General features: G+C 35.4%; 1 protein-coding gene across 1 annotated transcript in view; it reads left to right on the forward strand.

The window, feature by feature from the left end:
* The window catches only part of Rbsn-5 (Rabenosyn-5), a 201,752-nt gene that overhangs the window by 90,880 nt on the left and 96,775 nt on the right, over positions 1-14,097 (forward strand). The window contains exon 5 of the mRNA XM_090410078.1: positions 1,598-1,738. Within this exon, the coding sequence (XP_090266204.1) occupies positions 1,598-1,738 (141 nt within the window). The remainder of the gene's footprint in view (positions 1-1,597; positions 1,739-14,097) is intronic.

Genomic DNA, 14,097 nt, shown 5'->3' on the forward strand with positions numbered 1-14,097 from the left:
AAACCTGTAATCCCTTGTTTCAATTGTTTGACAACGAGCCTTTACATTCAAAATTCTTATGACCAATATTCTATAATTTAATTACTTTATTTTCATCATATTACAACAAATTTTCTTATGTGAGTTAACAAATATTCTCAGTTGTATTTCACACTTAGATACAAGTATATTTTTCCTTTTTGTTAAAGGTTCCTACTTGTTAAATTGTGATCAAAATAAATTCTTTTAGTAACTTTATTAATCACAAACTTTAACACTTCCTCTTTTGGGATACCACTCCTCCATATACAACTGCTGATACCTGTCTGGCAACTAATCACTTACTAGTCTGTTATCTAATCCCATCTGTTTTAGTTCAGCTATCAGTTTATCATGTAGCAGTCTATTAAAGGCCTTTAAAAAATCCAAGTATACCACTCTATATGCATCTCTTTTATCAAGTGAGTTTATCACCTTGTAATACATAAGCAGATTGCTGAAACATGAATTCACCCTAACAAATCTGTGCTGACCATCATAAAGAATACTGCTGTTATCAACCCACTTCTGAATCCTTGTCCTCACCAACTTCTCTGATACCTTAACAACAACCTCAGACACACAGACAGGCCTATAATTTGTAGCCTTAGTCTTATTCCCCCTCCCCACTTTGTGAAGTGGAATAATATTTCCCATCTTCCATTCATTCAGTACTCACCCTGTTATAAGACTCGTTAAACAGTTGCACCAAAAGTGCCATTAATTCCATAGGGCATTCCCTCAAGAACGTGGTGATATACTGTCAAATCCTATGCTTTATTACCATCATGTTTACTTGATGCCATTATTCATTTCTTTGTCGGTTCCCATGCAGCATTTATTTCCTTTCTGCTCATCTCCTCATTCCATGTTATAGCTTCGAGCTGTCTCTTATGCTTCTCATAATCATCAGCCTTGTAATTCTGCATATATATATATATCCTGGATATGTACAAAATTGATATCTGAATGGCATCCCAGAAATGGAAAGAGAACTACAGTAAGACCAAAGAGATGGGGGGGGGGGGGAAGATTAGGGAAATGGCTGGAACTCAGTGGCATAGAAAAGCTCAGGTAGGTCTTCATTCAGCATTGAGCTGAAAATGGCTGATGTTAATAATGATTTCATCTGTATGATTATTTTGGTAGTTAAGCCACACATAGTATGAATCGGTGTATGAAATGTTTTTCAGCAGCGCAAAGTTCTACAAATTTCACACACAAAATTTTTTTTGCTGACACTTGAATAAAAAAATAAAACAGGAGTATGATTTCTTTTCAAGAGTATAATCTACTCTTGAAAAGTACGTTTCAATCAAATCAGATTGAATTGTAAACATTTCAATCAAATTGATGATTTGATTGAAATGTTAATATGTAATTTTTATGAGCTATAGCAATCTCATATCTAACTAGTCAGAGTTGCAGGATCAACTGCAAGTATCTAAAACTCTGAATATGTAAAATCACACCACTCAAAATCCATCCTGACAAAATCAATTTGATTTTTGCTGAGTAATTATAAACAGGTATAAGTAATTTATTAAATAGTTTTATCTTCTTATGTTTCTCATTGCAGGACATTCAAGATGCCACACTGATTATTTTAAGACCATAAGAGCCAGTAGAATGGATCGATATGTTATTGAAACAAATAAACTTCTAATTCGATTGGACAAACTCATAACAGATGCTCCAGATGATCCAGAAAAACGTAAAGGTAATAAGCTTAAAAAAAAGTCTAAATTTGCTTGATCATCTTAGTTTTATCATCATCATCAATTTGCTGACATGTACCCTCAAGGGGGTGTACAGGATATGATAGTACAACATGAAAAATTTACGTCATTACTAACTTCCTATCTACAATTTTCCTCCAAATCAGTCTGTTACTTGTCAAGACTCCAACATTATCAGATCTTATATTTCTGTCGTCTAAGGTACTTTGTACCGTATCAATCCAACTATATCTTGGTCTTTCTCTGGGTTTTTTTCCTGCCAACCTGACAGAGAACACTTCTTTTGCTAATCTTTCCTTGTCCATTCTGTTCAAGTGACCATACCACCTGAGATTAGCTCTGCTAACGCATTCCTGGATGCTGACAATGTCAAGTTCTTTCCTAATATCCTCGTTTTTAATATGATATTGCCATTGATGCCATCTGTTCACGGCTCTAATCTTTCTCAGGACTCTCATATCTGCGGTCTCTAGCCTTTGGTCAAGTCTTTTACTTCTGACCCAGCTCTCAGATCCATAAGTTAAAACTGGTTTAAACACTGTCTTGTATACAGCTAATTTAGTGTTCTGACTAATTTCTCACTTATTCCATATGAATTTATTCAATTGATTTCCTACCATACAAGCTTTGTTGATTCTGTTGTTTATTTCCATATTTAATTTACCATCTTCACTAAAAATCGTGCCTAAGTAGCTGAAATGTTTTACTTGTTCCACAGGTTCCCTGTTCAAAACGCAGTTGACATTTTCAACAATTCTACCTATTTTCTTTGTCTTTTTAATGCTGACCTTCATACCGTATCTATTACAACAGTTATTCAATTTAGTCAGGGAATCTTGCAAACTTGTAGCGGATTTATTTAGAAGTATAATATTGTCCGCATAAAGCAAAGAGCTGACATTAACATCTCCAATTCTGATATCATGTTTAATACCCACTTTCCTTCATAATGTGATCCATATAGATAATGAATAATAGAGGGGATAATGTACATCCTTGTCTCACACCAGATTTAACATTAAACCATCTTCCTGTACTTCCTTCAATTCTAACTGCTGACTTACAACTCAAATAAAGACTAAGTATTACTTCATATTATGCCCCGTTGACACCATATAACTGTAGCATACTGAATAGCTTCTCTCTTGGCACCTTGTCATGTGCCTTTTCCAGATTGACCAAACTTAAATACAGATCTTTCTTATATTCCCATGCTTTCTCAACTATTTGTCATAAAGTGAAGATCTGATCCTGACAGCCTCTATTTGGCCAGCTTCTTCTTCAACAAGCTTTTCTTCGACAATTTTTCTCAATCGTTTCTCAAGTATACTTGCATAGATCTTGCTAGGAACCCTCAGTAGGGAAATACCTCTGTAATTCTCACATTCAGTTTTATTTCCCTTTTTATATATGGGTACTATGAGAGCTCTACTCCAATCGTCGGGAATTCGTCCCTCTGTCCAGGCTTTCTGAACTATGCAGTGCAGCCACTGTAAGACTTTTATACCACCATATTTTAGCATTTCTGGTCGAATATCATCTATTCCTGCTGCCTTTCCACATGTCAAGCCTTTGATGGCTTTTTCTACTTGAAGTATGGATATGTATTCCTGACTGTGTGCCTTTTGAGTGTTTTTTACCACCGTGCTATCACTGCTTGTTTCATTTAGCAATTTTTCGAAGTAATTACTCCATTCTTCAAGGATATCTTTTGCTCCTGTTTTCATGTCACCTTTATCATCTCTAACTCCTTTTACAGCATTCTTTCCTCCATTCCTAAGCTTTTTCAACAACCTCCAGAATATCTTGCCACCTTCTTGATATTTGTTTTCTATGTTCTTGCCAAAGTCCTCCCATGACTTTTGTTTAGCTTGTTTTAGACAGTGTTTAGCTTTCTTACATTTGTCTCTGTATTCTCTAAGAGCAAAAGCTGACTTATTTGCCAGGAACTTTTGATATGCTTTCTTTTTTTCCTTCACTGCTTTTTAACTTCCTGTGTCCACCATGGAGTTCTGATTTTTCTATCCTTGCAGACAACCTCACCACATGCCTCTCTGGCTGAATCAATCAGGGTTTTCTTCAAGGCTTGCCACTGAATCTCCAAGGTTTGGTTCCTGTTCTCAAACTCTTTCATTTTTTCTTCAACAGTCTTTGTGTACTTTAGTCTACAGTTCACATCTGAGAACTGCTCAACTTTTATTCGCTTTAAAACTTTCTTACATGTTATTCTTTTGAATATGAAATTCAATTTTATCCTGCTCAAGACTAAATAGTGATCACTTCCAATTTCAAATCCTCTGTACACTCTGGTGTCCTGCACCAGGGAGAAAACATCACTATCAACAATAACATAGTCAATGAGACTTTTCTTATTCCTTGCCTCTTCTCTCCATGTGAATTTGTGCTCATTTTTATGTTGGAACATGGTGTTAGTAATAACCAGTCCATGTCCTGAGCAGAAATCCAACAGATATTTGCCATTATTATTAGCTTTGCTCTTTTCTCCAAATTTTCCCAAAATATTTTTGTATGTCTCACAATCATTTCCTACTCTGCTATTTAGATCCCCAACAAGGACCAACTTTTCCTTTTTCATTGTGTCAGTTGCCTTTTCTAAAGCATCAAAAATTTCCTCCACTTCTACCTTAGTAGAACCTTCTGTGGGACCATAGGCACAAATAAGTCTCATTGTCCATTTCCCCATTCTGATATTTGCCCACATCACTCTTTAGACTGCCTGCCATTCAAGAAGATTAGCCTCATATTTTGTGTTGAATACTATGGCTACTCCTGCTTTTCCTTGATTGTCATTTCCTGAGTATAACGTTTTGTATTTATTGCTCAAAACGATCTCACCAGTTTTGTCATTTTTGTTTCGGTCACCCCTATTATGTCGATCTGGTACTTATCTAATTCTTTAGCTAGTTCCATTTCTTTGTCATTCACGCTTCTTATGTTGATAGTACTGATCTTTAACTCTGGTGATGTTGAGTTGGGGTGTGCTTTCAGATTTTGTTCCAGTAGCTGACTTTTCGCTGTTTGCCCTGGTTCCCTGGTGAAAACAACAGGGCCTTGTTTAACTGGGCATGCCCCAACCGGCATGAAATTTTGTCATGCTGTACCATCATTTTCTATATTGGTTTAAGCTAATTAGAATACAATTCGGTTGGCTTAATTCCAAATTGCCAGCCCATCCTCGTTCGTTCAGTATCCAGGTAGATACCCAACAGGGTGCACCACGAGAAGGTGAGGATTGGACATTAGGTCAGAAGCCCTGGTCGGTTCTCCGCATTCCTTTAAAGGCTATGTGGAGGTCTCCTCTCATTTATATAGCTTTGCCCCTTAAGCACCCCATATTTTTTAATGTCACTGTTCTGCATATTTCAGCATTTATTATAAACAGTGCAAGAGAAAGAATATAAATAACTGATTATTTCTCTAAAGCCATATATCCTTATGTTCACTGAGCATCCACAGATGCCGTATGGTCACGCCAATGCTCAGTGATATGCCATACTAGGTCTCGCCACATAGTCCTGTTGTATGCTTTTCTGGATGCTTCAACTCTCTGAAGATAAGGCACTCCACACACACCATCCATTCATCCATCCATCTCATCGATGGTCTATCCTTTCCTCCTTTTCCAGGAACTTTACCTTCCATTACTGTTCTGAGAAATCCTCTTTCCATCCTTTCAATGTGTCCAAAATATTTTAGCTTTCTTCTGTCAATATCCTTAAGGAGCCCTAAAGTTCTACTGATCTTTTCTAACACCCATTCATATGTATGCCTTTCAGTATATGATATCCTCAACAGCCTTCTGTAACACCACATCTGAAAAGCAGCTATCCTTTCTTATCTGACTTCTTTAGGTTCCAAGTCTCACATTCATAAGTCACTGTTGGAAAAACAACTGCATCCAAAATCCTCAACTTTGTTCCCATGGAGATGGATCCATCCTTCCAGAATTTAGACGATTCTCTGACTGTTGTTTTAGCCATTCTTAATCTTCTGATGTCTTCTGAACAGTAATTCTTCACATTAATAATGGATCACAGGTACTCAAACTTGCTGACTTCCTCAATTCTTTTTCAATTAAGGTACACTTGTTTCTCAAGAGCTTCCCTGTTTGCATTTCCTTTGAGAACCATAAACTTTGTGTTACTAGGGTTGAGTTGCAATCCTCTGTTATTACTGATCTTGTTAACTTTGTCAAGAATTTTCATAGTTCTTCCTTATCATTACAAAGAAGTACTGTTTCATCAGTATACCTCAAATTACTGATCAATCTATCTCCTATCCTAATTCCTGCTTTGAGCTTATCTAATGCTTCACACATGTCTTCTGCATATATATATACTAAACAAGTGAGGAGAAAGTAAACATCCTTGCCTAATTCCTTGTCCAACCTGAAGCCAATCAGTCAATCCAGCACCTGTTCTTACCATGGCTTCTTGCTCCCTGTACAAGTTGGCTATCAACCTGATAGTGTAAGTTAAGGGGATAAAAATCCCTTATTGTTTTTCAGCTAGTAAGCCAGAACCTCGCCAGAAAAAAAAAAATAGCCGTTTTGGCTTTTCATCTTAACCTGATAGTGTGTTGAAGAAAACCCGTTCTTTTCATTACTTCCCACAGTTTCACATGCTGAACGCAGTCAAAAGCTTTAGAGTAGTCTAAGAAATACATTATCAGAGGGAGTCTGAATTTTTTTTTTTTTTCCTATGATCTGTCATAGGCAAAGGATCTGATCTCTGGTACCCTTACCTTTTGCTGAAACATACTTGTTCCTCGGGCATCTCTGCCTCAACTTTGGCCTGAACCTTATTTAGCCTGACTATGGTCAATCAGGCCTTGCAGACCATGCTTTAGATACAGCTTATAGAATCAATTGGAAAAAGACCACTATCCTCCAAGAAAGTTTAATGCAACCATAATTATTTAATAGTCGCATTAAACTTCTCAAAATATGGGAAACACTAATACTTTGAGAGCCAGTTTACATCATAGGCCACCAACACAGAGGTGCCCACAGAGAATGTTCACCTAGTTGGGACTCTAGTCTTTTGTCCACATGTTTCACTTAGCAGCACAGAAATCAGAATTCTGTGCTACTGTAGATTCTGGATGTCTACCACACATCATAGGCTGCCAACACAGAGGATGTTCACCTAGTTGGGACTCTAGTCTTTTGTCCACATGTTTCACTTAGCAGCACAGAATTCAGAATTCTATGCTGCTGTAGATTCTGGATGTCTACCACACATCCAGAATTCAGCTCCAAAATAATATTCTGTTCTTTGCTGATTTTTGCATATTTTTTTGCTGAACTTCTGTTCAGCAAAAAAATATGCTGAACAGAAGAAGCATTTATTCCAAAACTTCCAGGTTATTAGCTAGCTGATGTAATTTTCTTTTTACTATTAAAACCATATCAAATACTCAAAAATGAGCCTTAAAATGTATAAAATTGTGCATATAAAAAAATTATATTTTAAACTATCAAATCTTGCTATAGTAAATATAGCTATAGAAAACTTATTCCTATAGCAACAATGCCATATTTAATGGAAATTCACTGTATCAAACTTTCTAGTATAACAAAATATTTCTTTGGTTCTTGAAAGTTCAATAGAATGATTTGTACATTTTTTTTTTATCAATATGAAACTTTTCTTTTAATATGCATTCACCACTATCAAAACAATCTAGGTCTTACACTCTTACTAACCACACTCTTACACACTTTTCAGGGGTGACCCATTTTTCTCTCTCATCCAGTCATATTGGAAAATTTATTTCACATCTATTCTATAAAACTCCTTTCGTAACCGTGATATGCTGTTATTCTGGGATATATGTTTCTATCATATTCCCCACTATTCTACCTGTTAGATCAACTTTTGTAACCCACAAACGTTCAGTGTGTCTTCATAGCGAGTTCTTCATAAACCAATCACCAATTTGGTCATTCACCTCTGAATCCTCTTCACCATTTCTACATTCCTAAGAAATCCAGGTGGCCATATCTGGTGCACAGTAAACCAGATGTGGTCGTATGAAAACTTATAAATCTTGAAATGAGTATGTGCAACATAGTGTAGAGAAGAATCCTCAAATATTTTGGACACATCTCAAGAAAAGATGGAGACAACATTGAAAAACTTCTCATACAGAGTAAGATGTCTGGAGGAAGAGGTTGGCTCGTAGGAGATGTCTAGATCAAATTCCTGTTCTAACTGAACTTATGTTGGCGGTTGCATTCAGAATGACCAAAGACAATGATGGATGAAGAAGAGTAATGTATTAAGTCAATTCCTCATCATAGGGAGATTGACTAAGAAGAAAGAGTGATAATAACTTCCTTACCTCTGCTTGTCATTGTGTTTCTTAACATTCAAATGATCCTTTCAGAGATTGTGTCCATTTTTGAAACATATCTTCCGAACTTCAACTCTCATCTACCATTATCCCTAAATCCTTATCAATATCTTACATTACAATTCCATCTGTGCAATACACACTGCAGTTTTTTTCATCCTGAAGTGCATAATCATTCAGTCACATTGAATCCTGTGCCTAAACCACCAGTCTATTTGGAACATCCTACAAGAGCTCTACATCATCCTTATTAATTGTTACTCTCCCCATTTTAGCATAATCAGACAGGCAGATATTCCTCCTCTTATGATTCTCATTATCATTGAGGGTACAAATTGAACAGAATCAGCACAGAGCCTTGTGGCATTCCACCTGTTCCCTGCCTTTTCTTTGATTCATCTCCACCATATACTACATCTCTAATATCTGTTTATCACCTATCGTCTTTTCCATATCACTTGCTTTATATCCATCCCCATTGCTTCATTTTGCATAATAAGGCTCCATGCAGTATCCTGTCGAAGTCTAGTAACATCATGGCATTGCTATTTCCCTTATCCAACTTCACTGGATAAGGGAAATGACATTTTTTGTCTTTGTTTATCGAGAACTTGTGTAGCAAATGAGTAAATTATAGACAAGATTCCCCCCCCCTCCCTTTCACAAAGTCATGATGTTCTTCCCCATGGAATATCATATTCCTATCCACCCATTCCTGAATTTTGCCCGTAATCAACTTTTCTATAATTTGAAACCTCATTCTTGAACCTTCATGTTTTGTGTAAAGCTATTTTGTTCTTTTTCCACTTCCATGGCACTTTACTAGGTTAAAATTAAAGTCTGGTTTAGGACAGTGAATTTCTTTTTCACTTTCCTGCAATATACAGGCTAAAACCTCATCCAACCCCAAGGTTGTATTCAAATTGAGTATTCTTAATATCCAAAACACGTGAAGTTTATCAGACTCTATTCTTGTCTTGATTTCTACATCAATCACTGCATTATTGCATTAGACCCTTGGATGATACACACTTGAAAAGTGATCACTCATTAATTCAACTATTTTTTTCTGCTTGTCTCACTTCATTACCTCCAGCTTTGATTAAAGTTATCCTTTCATAATTATTCTTCCTTTCTGGTTGCTATGTAGCAAAAGAACACTGTGCAATCTCTGTTGGTCTGCTCAGTTAATTTGCTCTCATAATCTGATTTTACCTCCATTATCATGACAAGCACCCTTCTTGCTTGTTCTTTATATTGCTTATGAGCCTGCTGCTCACCTTTCTCCTTATATATCCTTTATAACATTTTCTTTTGCAGTTTCTTTTTAATGATGCCATTGGTTTTAGTGGAATTAGTGTATGAGTAGTATTAAGCAGAAACTGCAGCAGAACAAAATATTATGCATACATCATAAAATATTAATACTAGAATAATTTATTTTTAATATTATTATTTGTAAAATTTTTGGCTGAGTTTCATAGCCATTGTCAAAACAAGTATAGGAAAACTCTAAAAAGAACAACAGTTTAATTGAATGCACATGATATTATGTGCACTATAGGCTACAGGAGAATAGCTCCATCTGCATTAATAGATATTCAAAAAAATTGCAATAAATTAATTCAGTTAATTATTTTTAAATATAATCAAGAACATCAAGAATACATTTCCCTTAAAGAACACAACAAATCTGGTTTAGCAAGCCATGCTTTATTTATAAAACACAGGATTCAGTGGAAAAACCAAAATGTTACACAAAAGTTACTTTCTTCTGGAAAGACTACAAAGAAAGCTGTGAAGCACACATTCACAACTCGAACCTGAACAAAAGTGATTTGCCCAAAATTTCTCAATTTTGGGAAGTTATATTAACTGATACTCACCATTCATGTGTTCCTTAATTGTAATTAAATTTTGCTTATGTTTAAAAATAATGCAGATGGAGCTATCCTCCTGCAGCCTATAGTGCACATAATATCACGTGCTTTCAATTAAATTGTTGCTCTTTTTAGAGTTTTCCTATAATTGTATTGAGAATGGCTATGAAACTTAGCTGAAAATTTTACAAATAAAAATATTAAATGTGATTCTGGCATTAATATTTTATGATGAATTCTTCTGCTTATGTCTTGATTTTTAGACAAATATTATGCATAGTACAGCTAAGAATTTGGCTGCACTTTGTAGATATCATTCCTGTTTGGTCTTATAGCCCGATGTGTAAACACTTTTTGATGTACTTCAACACCCAAACTCTTTCTGTTTCTTTTTTCTTTTCTTTTTTTTTTACTCAGTTGCATACTCATGGTAAAAGTGTCTTCAGTAGGTTTGTAAATCTTGTTTTGTAACCAACACACACACACACACACACACACACACAGAAAAAAAACAGTAATGTTAAAAATAAAAAAAAGCCTGATAGATTATCCTAACAAAGTTAGTTCCATGTGCTTTATAGAAACCAAGTTGAAACTGACTAAAAATTCATAATTACATGTCGTCAATAATGGTGTTATTTTTTATCATTTTTTCATCTGGGATTATCTCCATTAGCATAAGGAGCTTGTGCTACATCAAACTCTCTTTCAGGATTTGAGCTGCCTTTAGCTTTACTCATGTCTAATGAGTAGTTTGACATTTCTGTCCATGCCAATATGATAGATTTACAAGAGAAAAATTGATTATCTGTAGGAAGATTCTTGGATATTGTTATATCATCTTAAACAGAAGTTCCTGCCCTTTCACAATTGGTCTCTGCTGTCTTTCTATCTCTTTAGTAAGAAATGTTTTTAGTTACTCCGTTTTTCCCAAATAATGTGATTTTAATTTGTAATCTGATTCTGCAACATCTTTAGTTAAATTCACAGAAATTACCTTAGACTGTTTCTTTCTCTTAGCCCATTTTAATTTTTGAAATTTCCCTTCTCTCACTTTATTTGCAGTCACTGTGCTAGGAGAATAAGTTTCATTATATCGAAAAGAGTTTACCTGTTTTATGTTTGTGAAATGAAATATATCTCTAAGTCTCTTCTTCTTTTCCCTAACAAGTTGAAAATATTGTTCAAGATTTTTAATCTTTTTCTTGTAAGCTATTTCTTTCAAATTATCTTTCATGCCACGTCTGAACTGATGAAACAGCAACCATTCTAAAGAGGATCTGTCTTCAAATGGAATATTAAATTTATGAGCAATGCTGAAAAGTCTGTGGTAATACTCTGAAATAGACTCCCATGAATGCATGATAAATTTTTCAAATATTAGGCCCTAATTCTTTTCAAAAAAGAATTAGGGCGTAAATTTTGAAAATACTGATATTAGTAAACTTTTAAAGGTTGCATAATTGTCAGCATCTCTTAATAAAGGGGATGTATTTAAGAATGTTTTGGCTTTGCCCAATAATTTATTATGAAGTATAATTCATCATCATCAAATTCCTGCCATGTACCCTCAACGGGTGTACAGGATATGATAGTACTACATGAAAAAAATTACATCATTACTAACTTCCTATCTACAATTTTCCTCCAAATCAGTCTGTTACTTGTCAAGACTCCAACATTATCAGATCTTATATTTCTATCATGTAAGGCACTTTGTACCGTATCAATCCACCTATATCTTCGTCTTCCTCTGGGTCGTTTTGCTGCCAACCTGGCAGAGAACACTTGTTTTGCTAATCTTTCCTCGCCTATTCTATTTAAGTGACCATACCACCTGAGATTAGCTCTGCGAACGCATTCCTGGATTCTGACAATGTCAAGTTCGTTTTTTAATATGATATTGCCATTGATGCCATCTGTTCACGCCTATAATCTTTCTCAGGACTCTCATATCTGCAGTCTCTAGTCTTTGGTCAAGTGTTTTACTTCTGACCCAGCTCTCAGATCCATAAGTTAAAACTGGTTTGAACACTGTCTTGTATACAGCTAATTTAGTGTTCCGACTAATTTCTCTCTTATTCCATATGAATTTATTCAATTGACTTCCCACCATACCAGCTTTGTTGATCCTGTTGTCTATTCCCATATTTAATTTACCATCTTCAGTAAAAATCGTGCCTAAGTAGCTGAAATGTTTTACTTGTTCCACAGGTTCTCCATTCACAACACACTTCACATTTTCAATGATTCTGCCTATTTTCATGGTCTTTGTCTTTTTATTGCTGACCTTCATACCATATCTATTACAACAGCTATTCAATTTAGTCAGAGAATCTTGCAGACTTGTAGCGGATTTATTTAGAAGTATAACATCATCCGCATAAAGCAAAGAGCTGACATTAACATCTCCAATTTTGATATCATGTTTAATACCACTTTCCTTCATAATGTGATCCATATAGATAATGAATAACAGAGAGGATAATGTACATCCTTGTCTCACACCAGATTTAACATTAAACCATCTTCCTGTACTCCCTTCAATTCTAACTGCTGACTTACAACTCAAATAAAGAGTGAGTATTGCTTGATATAATGCCCCATTGACACCATATAACTGCAGCGTATTGAATAGCTTCTCTCTTGGCACCTTGTTATATGCCTTTTCGAAATCGACAAAACTTAAATACAGATCTTTGTTATATTCCCATGCTTTCTGGACTATTTGTCGTAAAGTGAAGATCTGATCTGACAGCTTCTATTTGGCCTGAATCCAGCTTGTTCTTCACCATGCTTTTTTTCCACAATTCTTCTCAACCGTTTCTCAAGTATACTTGCATAGATCTTGCCAGGAACACTCAGTAGGGAAATACCTCTGTAATTCTCACATTCAGATTTATTTCCCTTTTTATATATGGGTACTATGAGAGCTCTACTCCAATCATTGGGAATTCGTCCCTCTGTCCAGGCTTTCTGAACTATGCAGTGCAGCCACTGTAAAACTCTTATGCCACCATACTTCAGCATTTCTGGTCGAATATCATCTACTCTTGCTGCCTTTCCACATTTCATGCCTTTGATGGCTTTTTCTACTTCAAGTATGGATATGTATTCCTGACTGCATGCCTGGTCAGTGTTTTTTACCACTGTGCTGTCATCACTGCTTGTTTCATTTAGCAGTTTTTCAAAGTAATTACTCCATTCCTCAAGGATATCTTTTTCTCCCGTTTTCATGTCACCTTTATCATCTCTAACTCCTTTTACAGCATTCTTTCCTCCATTCCTAAGCTTCTTCAACAACCTCCAGAATATTTTTCCACCTTCTTATTTATTTTCTATATTCTTGCCAAAGTCCTCCTATGACTTTTGTTTAGCTAGTTTTACACACTGTTTAGCTTTCTTACATCTGTCTCTGTATTCTGTAAGAGTAAAAGCTGACTTATTTGCCAGGAACTTTTGATATGCTTTCTTCTTTTCCTTCACTGCCTCTTTAACTTCTTGTGTCCACCAGGGAGTTCTGATTTTTTTATCCTTGCACACAACCTCACCACACTCCTCTCTGGCAGAATCAATGTTTTCTTCAGAGTTTGCCACTGAATCTCCAAGGTTTGATTCCTGTTCTCAAACTCTTTCATTTTTTCTTCAATAATCTTTGTGTATTTTAGTCTACAGTTCACATCTGAGAGCTGCTCAACTTTTATCGCTTTAAAACTTTCTTACATGTTATTCTTTTCAATATGAAATTCAATTTTATCCTGCTCAAGACTAAATAGTGATCACTTCCAATTTCAAATCCTCTGTACACTCTGGTGTCCTGCACCAGGGAGAAAACATCACTATCAACAATAACATAGTCAATGAGACTTTTCTTATTCCTGTCCTCTTCTCTCTCCATGTGAATTTGTGCTCATTTTTATGTTGGAACATGGTGTTAGTAATAACCAGTCCATGTCCTGAGCAGAAATACAACAGATATTTGCCATTATTATTAGCTTTGCTCTTTTCTCCATGAAGTATAATTAATAAATGGAAATCTGACCATTTTCCTAAATCTCTAATTTTTTCTGCATATTTAAAAA

The sequence above is a fragment of the Typopeltis vanoorti genome, chromosome 20, assembly GCF_054136105.1.
Source record: "Typopeltis vanoorti isolate ZY-2024b chromosome 20, IOZ_Tvanoo_1.0, whole genome shotgun sequence".
NCBI classification, from domain to species: Eukaryota; Metazoa; Arthropoda; class Arachnida; order Uropygi; family Thelyphonidae; genus Typopeltis; species Typopeltis vanoorti.